The sequence below is a fragment of the Xenopus laevis genome, chromosome 1S (assembly GCF_017654675.1).
Source record: "Xenopus laevis strain J_2021 chromosome 1S, Xenopus_laevis_v10.1, whole genome shotgun sequence".
NCBI lineage: Eukaryota > Metazoa > Chordata > Amphibia > Anura > Pipidae > Xenopus > Xenopus laevis.
This window is the reverse complement of record NC_054372.1, coordinates 164,044,346-164,060,152: the sequence shown is the minus strand read 5'-3', so window position 1 is coordinate 164,060,152 and position 15,807 is coordinate 164,044,346. Positions and strand designations below refer to the sequence as shown.

Here is a 15,807-nt window from a genome sequence, read left to right as displayed (position 1 = left end):
CAGATATTGACACTTGCATTAAATCAGAAGCTGGTCATATGTTTATCTTAAGCACATGCCAGTCGGACTTGTCCATTCCCTTCCTATTAATGATGCATTAAATATTATGCAAGACTCTTTATTCAGCAATATAATAAATGACCAAACCTATGCAATACAGTCAATGTTTATTTTTATGTTCCCTGACACTTAAGAAATCCATTTATTTGTAATTGCTTCTATTCTTGGTAACAAGGTTACTGTATTGTATTCAGAAAAAGGAAACATCTGAATTTGTCACATGACTTGCATGTTTTTTCATTTGTCTCCAAATAGCACAGTGCTTTTTTAATAATTATTATTATTGATGGGTGAATAAATTCACCAGACATGAATTTGCAGCAAATTTCCTCGTTTCGCCGAAGCAAATTAATTTGCGAAACTGCAGCACTAAGTTGCCGATGAAAAATTTGCGCGTCAATAAAAAATTGACACACATAAAAAAAAATATATATATATATATATATATAAAAATTGTCAAAATTATTCAGACGCCCACTGGGGCTCATTTATCAACACTGGGCACATTTGCCCATGGGCTGTTACCTATAGCAACCAATCTGTGATTAGCTTTATAAAGCCAGCTGCAAGAAGAACAATGAATGCAGCAATCTGATTGGTTGCTATAGGTAACAGCCCATGGCAAAATTTGCCCAGTGTTGATAAATGAGCCCCATTGACTTTAATGCTTTAATAGTTGTGCATATAAAAATTGTTGCATATTGAATGCAATGCTACCTGTGTTCAGCAGTGCTGCATTCAGATAGGGGGGTGGGGACAAAGTGTGACTGTCTCCTGGAGTGGTCCCCATACACAGGGTTGCCACTTTTGCTGGGGATAAATCCTGGACAAAATGAGCAGGAGTGATGTTTGTTTTATTGCCTCAGACAGAGCAAATTGCTGAGACATATACATTTCCTGTGCTGAAACATTGCATCATTTTTTTGATAAGCTACAGTGCATCTGCCACCATTTCCTCTAGCAGCACTGCCAGACACCTGTTTTGCACACTCATTCATATGTGTGCTCTTTTCTTTGTTTGCCATGAACAAAAAAGCATGCCGGGGGCAAGGTGACTGGCCAGGTTGCCTAGGCCTGGCACTGCATTGTACAGTCATGTAAATTATACCAAGTGTTTTTTCTTCTAAACACTATTTTGTGTTCAGAAATATATATATATATATATATATATATATATATATATATATATATATATATATATATATATATATATATACCAGAAACAGTTTAATAACTTTAAAAAAAGTTCTTATTTTATAAACTATTCTTACAATAAAATAACTTCATTCTCTGTGTCTGGTGTTTCCCAGTAGCAGCTGATATTGGTGGATATACCGTATATAGCCGACCCGCGTATAAGCCGAGGTACCTAATTTTACCTATGAAAACCAGAAAAACGTATTGACTCGCGTATAAGCCTAGACACAACTCAGAAAAGTCTCAGAAATATCAAACAGTCGGTTTAATGTTAAAAATCAAGCCATGATCACTGCATCACTGAAATGTATTACCTGGCCCCAGAAATGAGCAAACGAAGCAGGAAATAACCCTTAAAATAACCCTTAACAAGTTCAAGTTCAATTCAGACTGAGAGATATACCGTATATATGGTACTCGTGTATAAAAAGGGGAGAGCCGGGGATACTGCTTCCTGCAGCCGGCACTGAGCTGATGACGTCAGCGTGCGGCTGGGATGCCTCACTACAATATGCAGGAGCCGTGAATGCGCTGGTGAAAGTGATAGCTGGACAACAGATGGAGGGCCGCAAACATGGCATCCCTGCAAGTGCCCATAACAAACACAGCGCGTCTCAACTGGCCTGTTCCCTCCCCCCTCATCCTTCTCACCCGCAGCCTCGCTTACCAGGAGTACGTCTGCTCAGCCATGGCTACTCCGGCGGCTCTGCGATTCGCTGCTCAACATGATGGTCACTGCTTAAGGCGCTGGGAAACCTGGATTCCGGCTGCCCTGACCCATGGCGAGGAAACTGGTTTGCGCGCACGGGACTAGAGAAGACGGTGCGCACACTCGCGAATCACGGAATGGAGGAGGAGACTCGCAAGCGCAGTTCAACAAAGCTGTCACGTGAGGCAGGCAGAGGCGGGGTTTGCCTTATTACGCCTAGATGACACTTGCTCTGTTGCTCTTTCTTCGCGGCTGGGAGGGGGATTCATCGCTGACCCGCGTATAAGCCGAGGTAGGATTTTCAAGCACATTTTGGGTGCTGAAAATCTCGGCTTATACGCGAGTATATACGGTACTGTATTTCTCAGCAGCATCACAGGAAAGGTAGCAATTAATGTATTAATTGTAACAGTTGTAACTCAGCAGGGTCTGAAACTGGGATTGTATGATTCACGGTGCACACAAACAAACCAAACAAACTATACATGTTAGGTCACATGAGCCAATTAACAGACAGAGTTCTGTCTTTTGCTTCCACACTTCTTCCTGTTACAGTTAGAGTTGTAATATTTCTGGTCAGGTGATCTCTGAGGCAGCACACAGACCATCACGAAATGGTGATTCAAGGCAAGAGATGTAAACAGAGATTCTTTAGTAAGCCACTTAATTTGATATAAACTGATCTGTTGCTCAAGTATTCATTTTGGGGGTATAGTTTTCCTTTATGAATGTAAGAAAAAACTGCCATGTGTAAACATAGAGACCAACTGAGAAAGTGATTAGTCCTGGTGTACTAACTTAAAACAATGGAAAAACTTTCCCCCCAGAAGATAAAGTAACCGTTTCAAAGCTGTATCACTGAATCTCTTGCATACAGATAAGGAAGTATCAGTTATGCAAAAGAACAAAGTGAGAGAGGAAGTGCAGATTATGGTGCTTTTCCTGTGACGAACTGAGGGGGATTTGCAATGTAAGACTGGTTCAGAAAAGGAAGTCTGCTATGAAATACAGACCTTGAGTCACATGTTGATTGAAAACAAAATAACCACTTTGTGTTTTTTACATCAAGAGCCAAGACAAGTTACCTTATCTCCAAAGTCAGGGAAGAATTGATTTTCCAGCCTTCTCCAGAGTGGTGAAAAAGTGCAGATCCTTCCTTTCGAAGGAATTTGTCTGAATTATTTACCATCAGTCTACTCAGAGTGAGTTCCCCTTCTCTGAAATGGAATAAGACAAGCAAGTCAGAATGTAGTTGAGGCTGTGTGTTGTTAATCCACTCATTTTATAAGGTTTTGGCACTGATTATTTGTACCCAAATAAACAAGATTTATAAGCAGTGGAGGAGCTGACTCATATTTCTGATGATAAGTTAAATCCCCACTCAACAAAAATTCCCACTTTCTTGTTTAATCGCATTATTTACATATGCAATTTATTATGAATAATGTGTATAAAAATATCAAGGTCAAGTATGTGCATGTCTATAGCTAACATCAGCGGAGAGTCAGTGAAGAGAGGGGTTATTTAAATGGAATAACAGACTCTTCAGATGTTAAAGAATTTTTCCTCTTTCAAGGAGAACTAAACCCCCAAAAGCCCCCATCCACTGCCTTCCATTGCCCCCTTCTCCCTCCCCACAAAGGCTATTACACGAGTGTCCCGTATCATCAACCATGAATGCGTCAGAAGACAACCCGAAGATACAGAAGATGGTGCTTCTGACCTCTACTGTACTTCTCTGCATCTATAGATCAGTTTTACAAACAGGGACCATTTTTCTTGTAATAGAGGGGAGGGGGGATGGAGGTCAGTGAATGTGGGTTCATGTTTGTGGGGGGTTAAGTTCTCCTTTCAGCATATCCCATGGTTTATTATTGTTTGCTCTAAATGTCAGGTAATATGGGCCACACACAGGTTATTGTATAAAATAATCTTTAAAAATGTGTTAATATGCCTTCCACAAAAATGTTACAACATTTTTTATGCCAGCTACCAAATATCTAAAAAAAAAAAAAAAGGCAATACAATAAATTGTTAAGATTTTAACTTCCTCTTATTATTTGAACTTGTAAGAATGAAAATGAATATAGATTAACATTACACTTCTTCATGCTGAAAAAAAAATATATAACTTCTCCAGAGTATAGTATTGCACCAGTAGTACAACTTCAGCTGTTATTATTGTAGTAATATTACAAAAACAGCACAGACACGCTTGTTATTCAGTTAATATACACAGTAGCATTCGTTGAGGGGGGCGGGCCCTGGTGCGTGACGCGCAGCCGGGCCCCGCCCCCCTCCGTACGGCCGCATTTGGCCGAGTTTTCAATGGCGAACGGACTGCCGGGGGGCCCTGAGGGGGTGCGGGCCCTGGCCCGCTCGCACCCCCTGCTCCCCCGGTAGTTCCGCCACTGAATATACACCTGTATTCAAAGTGTGCTCATGTAAAAGGGACTGTATTAGAGTTGCATTATGCCTATTATTGTTTTAATGAATGCACTAAAATAAATATATAGTTTTCCTCATTGCGGTATACCAAACAGATGAGAGCAGTGACTCTGAAAACTACTTTCAGCTTACACTGGAACCTACCTCCTTGATTCTTCAAAGCAATTGTAAGCCTGTAAGGCTGAGACTAAGATCAGAGAAAGAAAGGGGGTTGTTTATATAGAGCTCATTACCTCTGTTTAAAATAAAAGCTGTTCTTTTTGAGGGTATGAGTGTATTAAAATCACTAAGCCCCCAACTGATAAAGTGCTGGTGTATTTCATCAGTTATCTGTGTAACTGCAGTTATCACTGCTAATGTTAATTCGTTTCACCTTCTTATGGACTTCAGTGCATTTTGGGAAATTTGCCATTTGCAAAATCTGTTTTTTTTTGCACATTTTTCTCCAAAGCCAAAATATTCAGCTTCACTCATCGCTACTCACTATTGCCCCTCCATTGACCTAAATGGTAATCAGCTCTACCCTGCTGGTGCAATCACAGGTCAGGTGGTTATATCTCAAAAAGGCTGCAATGTTTCCAAGTGATAATCGCCTTGTCCTCAATTACATTTTGGGTTAAGTGACACTTTACAGCAAATAGGGGTCTTACTGTCTGGTATTCCTAGGTCTACATCCAGGGACCTGCTGTTTACTGACTGAGATCCTCTTTGTTAAGCCACTGGAGGCCTCATGCTTTTAGTGCTGCACTAAGGGTAGGACTCCATGGACGATTCCGCCTCGTTCTGACAAGCTGCGCAAAAACGCAGGCGTCACGTCAGATGCGACGGAAATAAGGTAAGTAATGCTGTAGTCAGATCGTGTCGCATTGTTGATGCGTCGCGACACGACTGTCGGATGCAGACGCAGAACGCATCGTCTGCATCCAACAGTCGTGTCGCGATCCGACAATAGAATTACTTACCTTATTTCCGTTGCATCCAACGTGACGCCTGCGTTTTCACGCAGCTCATCGGATATCGGCGGAATTGTCCGTGGAGTCCTGCCCTAAGAGTCAATAACTTTTTCCCCTTGTCTCTTTTCCCCAGCTGACATCACCTATGATTCAGTTGCAGGCAATAGCCTAATTAAGGGATTATTTAAAGAGATACTAACACCAGAAAGTATACCTTTTTTTTACATCTATCTTAATATTGGCCTTCCGTGCTAGTTATACTTTTGACATAAAGAATTTGCCCAATGCTTTTACATTGCCTATCTTATTCCCCGTGTCTGACTATGAGGGGGCTGCCATATTTGTGCAGCAGAAGTCTGTTAGTATTGGAAACTTTAACTGACAGGCTGAGAAAGGACAGTCAGGTTGGCAAAACAGTCAGGTGTAGGAACTTCAACTAACAATTACCTACAAAAACAGACCTCTCAGCAAGAATCAATCAACATGACCTATAGTTAAATTTAAATGTATATTCATATTTTAAAAAGTAGTTTTTTAGTGTCAGTATCACTTTAAGCCTTCCTTCTCCAATACCCTAGGCTAGGTCATTGATCTCTTTTGCTGAGACCAAACAATTTGAGTTCCTGCCCTATTGAGTATCCTCATATTCTATATGCTGATATTCTTGTTCCTGTAGGGGTCTTACGATTTTTACTAAAAATCGTTTGAATCATACGATCGAATTCGATCAAATTTGACCAATTCGTTGGTCAGAGTACCCAAAAAAATACTTCGAAATTCAAATTTTTTTCCATTCGAATTCTTCACTCGAGCTTAGTAAATCTGCCCCTAAGTGTTTCTTTTAAACCGGAGTGCCGCCTTTCTATCTTCTTGAGCATATAAACATTAAATAGGCTGGTTTTGCTTCCAATAAGGATTCATTGTATCTTAGTTTGGATCAAGTACTGTTTTACTATTACAGAGAAAAGGGAAATCATTTTTAAAAATGATCAAATGGAGTCAATGCAAGACAGACTTTCTGTAATTCAGAGCTTTCTGGATAATGGGTTTCCGGATAACAGATCCTAAACCTGTACCTGTTTTTAAAAGTTTTTGATTGCAGCCCTCCCTGACCAATTGGCTGTACTGGGATTATATTTTCAATTATCTCCTTACGCATTTCTGCTAAAGTCTGTGTTAAGTTCTTCATTATTAAATATTTTGTTTTAAAGCAACATTGGAGGGCCCTTCTTACTCAAGCTTACAATCTAAAGGAAAGGTTTCATTGTCAGAACATAAAATATTGCTTATGTTCGAAAACAATGAATTTTATTGTGTAGACTAATGTAGTTGTGGAGATACAAGAGGTTCTTTGATGCTGCTGTGGTCCCATTTTATTTCCTGGAACGAACCTCTACTAGGCAAAAGACTGCTAGATACTGTATACACACATATGTATAAGACACATATTTCCTGTTAAAAAATACAGGTTCTGTATAAAAAATATTGGCAAAATTACGAACTGTAGCCGATCACAAGTAAAGGGTTTCAAAAAGTCCTGGTAGATTAAAATACACTGAATAGTCACACAATCTTAATTTCAATATACGGTAAGTGTATTGTGTGGGTGGTGGAACTGTTTTCTCACTTTATTTAATGGGGCATTCCATTTAGTTGTATTCTTCTCTGCAGGTTTAATTGTTTTTTTAAGATAAATGAGCAGCAACGTTGCTGTGTGCATACGCCTTTCACTTGTTTATTATAAATAGTGGACAGTTTTCTATTTTGTCATTCTGTTGCTCCAGTACCTCACATCCAAAAGTACAAAAAGAGAATATGTGCATTGGGTTTACTGGGTTTACTGGGTTTACTGTATGTTTAAAATGGCATATGTACATAAAAAAAAAATAGGTGTAAAGAGAATGGGAATTTTCTCCTTTTGCCTAGTGCCTGCACAGACCTAAAGTTTGTGTACCATTAAGGGTCATATTATGAACTTTAGTTTTCCTTACTCCCCATGTGAAATTCACATAAAGGCAACAAAAGGGTACAAGATCCCTGGTTCCTATGGGGCAGCTGTATATGGGCCCTGGTACCTGGAGAATGGTGAATGCAATCCAAGCACAACTGCATATACAGGTATGGGACTTGTTCAGCAGAATGCTCGGGGCTTAGGGTTTTCCGGATAATGGATCGTTCTGTAATTTGGATATGCATACCTTAAGTCTACTAGAAAATCATATATAAACCTTAAATAAACCCAACAGGCTGGTTTTGTTTCCAATAGCGATTAATTATATCTTAGTTTGGAACAAATATAAGGTACTGTTTTATTATTACAGAGAAATAGAAAATCTTTTTTAAAAATGTGAATTATTTGTAGAAAATGGAGTTTTCTGGATAACAGGTTTCCAGATAACGGATCTGAAACAAAATCAGCTCTTGCACACCCTGAATTGAATGAAAGTCAAAGATACCTGGTGCACTGAAGTAGAGGTCCGGCACCTTACATATAGATAAGATCCATAAAAAGAAATCCAAAGGCGCACAGGACTGACCAAGCAAGATTGCCTTGCGTGTTTAATGTGGAGTGCAATGTTTCGGGGCATATGCTTGTTAAAGGGGCGTGACCGACCGACCCGTCGGAGCCCCTTGGCGCATCGTAATTCGGCCAAACGTTGAATTACCCCCGATATAGCCATGCTGTTAGTGGCATATCGGGGAAAGATCCACTCGTTTGGCGATGTCGCCAAATGAGCGGATCTTTGAGTCTATGGCCAGCTTAACTTTTCCCAAGGGACCTGTTATCTTTTACAATTACTTATTTGCTTATCTAGAAATTGTACAAAAGTATCTTATCTTCTGCTGTGGCTGTTCTGGGTCTCTGCCAAAAGCCAATTTCTGGCTGTTCAGTGCAGAGAAAAACAGGACTTTCCAGTACAAGTGAGGTACTGCAGGTTGAGCTGTCAAAAGAGGGACTGTCCCTATAAAAATGGGACAGTTGGGAGGTATGCTATTGTACCAGAGTAAATGAGCCCTGAAACTGAATGATGCACCTGCTCACTGGGCGTTTTACTTGCAGCTCACACATGCAACTCTTTGCAGTCCCAAAAGGGAACCAAAATACTGGAATCGTATGCATGCTGCATATAGCTGAGGCAGAACTTGGGCAGCATGGAGCATCCTTTGGTATTGCTCTTCCTTGGACATTACTTAGGAGGTGCAAAGAAGGTTCATCAGGGGCAGAAAGACACTCCAGGGTTCTGTTCTTTATTTCTACTCAGGGCAGCCATGCACATATATGTGAGACACAAGTCCTTAGTATAAGGGCTCCAAGAGTGCAATTTTGCCCTCTTAGTGTCCCAATTGTGCTGCTACCCCATAAATGGCCACTCCTGTTCCAGCATATAAGCATTGTGTTTGTTGACAGGCAAATAAAATAGCCAATTTAGTTTTATTAAATACCCCAATGACTTTTTTTGTGGGTAGCAGAAGTGTTGAGTTAATTACCATCTTTCCAATCTGGATATATGAGATTAGCTTGATAATGTTGTAAGGGAACTGGATGATATCCAAGTAACATTCTTGAAGTGATAGGAAGTGCTCACAAACTGGCAGACTCCATAATAAACTAAAGCGTCTTGGAGGCAGTCTATTTTTTTTTTTATGGGGAAAGCATTTGTGTTCTGTGGCTTTGACTATTGTTAAACAAAGGAAACAACAGAAGGCTTTAGACTTGGAATGCAACTAATCTGTCACAAGCCACAGCATTGTAATTGCTGAAGTTAATTAAAAAGGAGGGTGCTGCTATCTGAACTGTGCACGCTCCCATGTTTCTTGTAACAGAAACCACAGTTTTTTTGTCTCTTTTTTAATGTGTACCTCTGTCCCCACAAGCAGGTGCAAAGGCTTTGTGGTGTGAGGAAGCTGGCAATTGGCACGCACTGGTGAGAGGTATGTGAGCAATGAGCATGCAACACCCAAGGGACACAAGGCGGGGGGTGTCAGAGATGACTGTAAGGAAACTGACAAAGGGAACTGGGCACCTGCACTATTTATTGTTATTTTTATTTATTTGTTATTTTTATTCATTGTTATTAGCACTGGTATTTCTCCGTGCCTGACCAAACAATCATGTTTATTTACATATTATAATGCTAAGCACCGCATTCAACATATATATATATATATATATATATATATATATATATATATATTATATATATATATATATATATATGTATGTATGTATGTAACTTTTATTATGTTATAGAATGGACAATTCTAAGCAAATTTTCAATTGGTTTTCATTTTTTATTTTTTAGAGTTTTATACAGTAGTTATCGCCTTTTTCTTCAAACTCTTTGTAGCTTTTTAAGATAAGTGTAAACCACTAGCTACATGTTACATTCTCTCTAAATTCTGTGTGCATGCTGAAATGACGCTTCTTGTAAAACTGAGAGGCAGACTAAATGCAGTATGCACTGGTTGCAAGGAGCTACAGTACGGGCCGGTTGCAAGGAGCTACAGTATGGGCCGGTTGCAAGGAGCTACAGTATGGGCCGGGTGCAAGGAGCTACAGTATGGGCCGGTTGCAAGGAGCTACAGTATGGGCCGGGTGCAAGGAGCTACAGTATGGGCCGGGTGCAAGGAGCTACAGTATGGGCCGGTTGCAAGGAGCTACAGTATGGGCCGGTTGCAAGGAGCTACAGTATGGGCCGGGTGCAAGGAGCTACAGTATGGGCCGGGTGCAAGGAGCTACAGTATGTTCTGGGGGCTAAGAGCCAGAGCATGGGCCAGGTGCAAGGAGTCACAGCAGGCATACCTCCCAACATTTGAAAAGTTTAAAGAGGGACAAAAACATTAGCCGCTTATTTTAATTAAGATTCAGAAACTTTGTCTGGTGTAAGTGAAGGAGCTCAAAGAGAAACTCTGGACATTTCAGTAAGAAACCCGGGACTGCGGACTGAGCTGTCAAAATCAGGACTGTCTCTCAAAAAACAGTTGGGAGGTATGGCAGGTGCTAGGAACCACATTAAGGGCCATGTGCTATGTGGTGTTTATACAAATGGCCTGCAGGTGTCACTGTCTACATGAGTTACTGTGCATACTTCCTGGTAGCTTAAAAGTGAAAGTTATTGTTGTGTAATGCCTGCATGACTCTGCTCATAAAGCACTGTTATACTCTACTCATCCTCGGCTACCCAAAAAATAACATGCTAGGAGCCACAACATGGGCCAGGTGTTAGGAGCCACAGCATTGGCCAAGGTGCTAGGAGCCTCAATATGGGCTGGGTGCTAGGAGCCACATTATGCTAAGAGCAAAAGTATGAGCTGAGTGCTAGAAGCCACAGTATTGGCCAGGTTCTATAAGCCACAGTGTGGGCCTGGTGCTAGGAGCCAAAGCATGGGCCAGGTGGTAGGAGCTACAAAATCAGATTGGTCTTGGCCTTTAAAACTACTGTAACCAACACACCCAAACATGCATTCGTTGTTAAATAAACAGGAAATAATCCACAATGATTCATTATGTTTTTTTTCTATGAGAACAAAACATTTCTGTTTCTTTGAAGGCAAAACTTTTCATGACATTGTTCGCAGAGTAAGAGTAGAGTAATTTATATTTTAGCCTTAAATAGGGCCCCAGAAAATACCCTTTGTGACACACAGATAAGTTAGCATTGTAAATGGACAACTTGTCTTATCCAACACAAACCACGACTCTCAACATCATGGTTTTTCACCTTCCTATTTTGGAAACAGCTACATCTATCAAGTGGATCAGTTAGGAGTTGGGTGGGAATTTTAAGAGTAAAAGATTCAACTTGATGGATGTGAGTCTTTGGTAGCCCTCAGCTACTACGTATCTATGACAGCAAAAGGGCTGGAGGGGCGCACGTTTGACTGACATTATTTATGCATTTTTTAGCCGGTTGGGGGCCTTAGGTTAAGTGCATTTCCAAAAACCCTGCCCTGAATATATATATATATATAGTCAGACTCCCATTCCTCCTTTGTTTCTGGTTATATAGTATCCTACTCTTTGTGTTCCTATAGGTCACCAGGACCCTTATTGCGAGACTTCCCTGCAATTCTTTATCTGCACCTTCAAGACTCTCTTTGTCTTTACACTTCTTTGTCTCTCTCAGCCCCTATGTGTGTTTCTTTGTCTCTGTCTTCATGTTGGGCTGTGTGCCTTTCTGCCTCTCCATTTCTCTTGTCTTGCTCTCAGCCAGTGCCTTTCTTTTTGCTTACTGCTCCCTTGATGTATGTGACCTTTTTACACCCATGTGAATGTTGCCGGTAGCTTATGTGTCTTGCAGTTGAGAATCGTTTTTACGGCAACATTTTCTCATCTCACATTTGGTACAGAGACGAGTGCCAGATAACGTTCTGTGTTAGTGAAACCATGGTGTTAGTACCGCTGATTAGACAGTTTCCTTTGGAACAGCCTGTTAGTTTCAGTGTGTAGCTATGGTTGTGGGTGTATATTAATGCACATTCTCTCTGTTAGAATTAATTGATTCTAAATTACATATTAAATAAAGTGTGTTTTACACAAAGCTGAGCCCAAGTCTGCCTTCTCATTACATCATGTATGAAATACAGTGCCAGGGTGCCTAAAGAGCAGCTCTTGCTGAACTACAATCCCCACCATTCCTTAACAGATTGGAAACTTTTACTTCTCATGCTTTACTGGGAGTTGTAACTCTTCAACATCTGGGATGCACTAGAACGGAGTATAAACAAAACGTGAGTAAGGAAAACCAGAGCAGGTAGTTCCAACTTTGTTCCCCACGTCTAGACAGTTGCTTTGTTTTAGTACAGGCATACTGCATTATTATTATTATTATTATTGTTATTGTTATCTATCACAGCTGTATTTGCCATTGTCCCCTCTCTATGAGAAACACTGTTATTATTGCAGAACTCCCAACATCCATTACATGAAATGAGTCAGTGAATGGATCAGGTGAGTTGTAGTTGCCCCAGGAGCCAATATGTCAGTAGCAGGTAGATAACAGACAAAGAAAGTTAACAGACAGGTGAGTGGCTGTGGAAAGTCATGAAAAAGGAATATTTGCAGACAAGCGACCTGAGTGAGTGACCTGCCTGACAGTAGTGATGGTTTTATAGGTTTTTCTTTGACCAATTCTCGCCTGTAAACTTCTCTGTTCCTATGAGCCGGCAAATTATCATAACCAGAAATCCAGAATCAGTGACAGGGGTACCCTATGTGTTCTGTACATATAAGCACAGCATGGCAACGTCCCACGGGCATCCCGGTGCCACTCACTAACAAACCTATCAATTGATGCAGCCTGTCTGACACACCAGCAGTGCCCAATACATGAGACCCCTTTCCATGCAAAAGGGTCCAGTCTATTGCCCTCTAACTGTTGTTAAACTACATCTCAAAGCAGCCACCAAGATTATTAGAGGGTGATAAGAGCTGCAGTTTGGAAAGCCTGCAGGTTGGTCATCCTTATTCTGGACAGTACAAGTAAGCAAATAGCATAAAACCCAATTTCCCCCTGCATTCAGCACTTTGCATTACCCGTTGAGTTGAGAATCCTGATGCTCTTCGGTTCTTGTAATCTCTTTCGTTTTATAAAAGATCAGAAGGATGCTTATGGTGCAGATAGTCCATCTCTTCTTTACTGAACGCATGTCTTATTACCAAACCCCTTTGTTTTAGAGGGAGAAAACAATTCTTAAAATATGTGGAAAAACCAAACGTAAGAAACAGCAGACAAAAATGATGATAAGCTGGTGTGTAGTATATATTCCTTTGTGCAGAAACTCCTTGGTAATAGATCCTCAGGTTTAGGGTGCCATAAGGGTATCAGGCTACAGCCTCACAGACACTACAGGCAGCAGCAGCACCAGCAGCTTCACTTCTTCTACCCTGACAATAAAGTCTGTGCTGAGCTGCCTTATGGGCGGGGATTGGGGCTGTGCACGAGCAGGCAGTGATGCTGGGTCCTAACTATTACGGGGAATTAAAGAGTTTCACTATAAGATCAAATGGAGAGATCACGCGCTCTGCTGATTATTTGTTATCCCTCTTGTTGCTGATCCACCACACTTAGCTAATGACTTTGCCTATATGTATTCAAACTTAGAAACAGTATCATCTGTCAGATCTGATTGAAACACAAAGGTAAAAATATAGAAATAAGTCTATTATAATATGAGAGTGTGTATATATATATATATATATATATATATATAATATCATGTAAAGCAAAAGCGATAAAGTTTATTTATTATTTAAACACCTTTGTGAAAAAATTCAAACCATATACCCCTCCCCTTGGGTCTCAAGGAACACTGAAACGTTGAAATAATAAATAAACTTTATCTCTTTTCAGCATATTTTAAAGTCCTGTGAGTGCCTTGCTTTACATGATATTCTATATGACTTTTCTGCGGTGTGCATCCAGGCATTTTCTCCAATAAGTGAGTGCATCTATTTTTCCTTTTTCTATCTATCTATATCTCTCTATCATCTCTCTCTCTCTCTCTCTCTCTCTCTCTCTCTCTCTCTCTCTCTCTCTATACAGTATGTCACCTGTTATCCAGAATGCTCAGGACCTGGGTTTTTTTCAGATAACAGATCTTTCTGTAATTTGGATCTTCATACCGTAAGTCTACTAGAAAATTATGTAAACATTATATAAACACAATAGGCTAATTTTACTTCCAATAAGGATTAATTATGTCTTAGTTTGGATCAAGTACAAGGTACTGTTTTATTATTACAGAGAAAAGGGAAATCATTTTGAAAATTTTAGATTATTTGATTATAATGGAGAGACAGGCTTTCGGTAATCCAGAGCTTTCTGGATAACGGGTTACCGGATAACGGATCCCATACCAGTATATGAATCATGTAATTATATCAGTAGAAAATATGCACTGTTGAAAGTGGAAATTGGAAAACCAGCGAAATACAATTTTGAAAAGGAAAATTCAGAAAAAAACCAAAATAAAATCCTACAGAATATATTTGAACAAAGTAAATAAAAAGAAAAAAGGGCCAAAAAATGTGTTATAATAGATAAGAGCCATTTATATTACCTAGCTGTAATGAAAAAAAGGAGACGTACGCTAGTTCTATTTTGAAAGGAAAATGACAAGACTAATAAAAAGTAAGTGATGCAGTCTTGGATGGAGGGATATTTAATTTTGAAACAGTTTAATTGAAAACCATTGTATGGAAGTGGAGTGGAGCATCAAGTGATTCATACATTCTTAGGCTGAATTAGCATTTTGTCTGCTGGAGGCTCATTCAGATATTGGTTGGAAAGGTGAGGACCTCATTGTGTCAACCAACATGCCCACGGTGTGTAACCTGATCATCAGACTGACAGCAGATGAGTGAATGATCTTTTATATATGGACAGCTTATAGAGTGCTGGGCTAGTCTGTTGATCAATGATCAGAAACCAAATGCAGATCTGGCAGGAGAGGACCACATCAACTGGGTGAAAACAGTCCTCTAGAGTCTAGCCTGCCTAATAGATATCTGACTATTCTTACACCAGATATTGGTCAAGCAGATCACTGGAAATGCCCCTACTCAATGTTCCCCCAAAGCTGGGCGCTAGTATGTGCACACACAAATTTGAGACCATGCACAATAAATTCTGGTGAGCACAAAGAATTTTGTGTGAGAACACATAGGGCCATATTTATTATGCTGTGTAAAAAATTGTGGGATAATAAACTACACATAACCATGCTCACCGTGTAAAAAACAGCAAAACATTTTTACACGATTTTCATGTGACTTCTGTTGGAAGCAATGTAAAATAACGGCGTCAAATCTGGCGGTTGCACACACCTTGATAAATTCACCTTTTATTTTACAAAGCATTTTACTCACACTGTACACACTGTTATTTAAAAGTGCACACACAGGTTTAGAAAGTGTGCACACAATATTTTTTTTTTGCGCACAAAGCCTAGGCAAAATTAGAGGGAATATTGCCCCTGCTCCTCCAAAGCCTCTACTACCCCAACTCAATGTGGATGGGCCATATTGTCAGCTAATATTGGCCAGTGTACTGGATGGCTAGCTTCATTTTGAATCATGTTTCAGAGAGGAAAGGGCTGACAACCTAAAATAATGTATTAAAAAACTAACCCCTAAAAATGAATATGACAAATATTTTATATATTAAGCTTATTGGATAAAGGTTCAGCATCTCTATAACAGTAATGTTCCAGGCCTTCAACACTCAGTCCAAAAAGCTGCTGCACAATGATTAAGTGAATCAATTGTTTAGTTGTGCAATTTTATTGGCTCATCCAAAGTAGACAAGGCAACGTTTCAGACCTCACAGGGCCGCATCAGGGGCTTGATAAAGGGCCCTGCGAGGTCCGAAATGTTGCCTTGTCTACTTTGGATGAGCCAATAAAATTGCACAACTAAACAATTGATTCACTTTATCA

General features: G+C 40.0%; 1 protein-coding gene across 1 annotated transcript in view; it reads right to left on the bottom strand.

Annotated features, from left to right (window-relative positions):
* The window catches only part of st8sia4.S (ST8 alpha-N-acetyl-neuraminide alpha-2,8-sialyltransferase 4 S homeolog), a 54,114-nt gene extending 40,895 nt beyond the window's left edge, over positions 1-13,219 (bottom strand). Inside the window, exons 1-2 of the mRNA XM_018244337.2 lie at positions 12,905-13,219; positions 3,052-3,183 (exon numbers count right to left, since the gene is read on the bottom strand). Coding sequence (XP_018099826.1) covers positions 3,052-3,183; positions 12,905-13,017 — 245 coding nt within the window. The 5' untranslated portion in view covers positions 13,018-13,219. The remainder of the gene's footprint in view (positions 1-3,051; positions 3,184-12,904) is intronic.
* Positions 13,220-15,807: the final 2,588 nt, after the last annotated feature.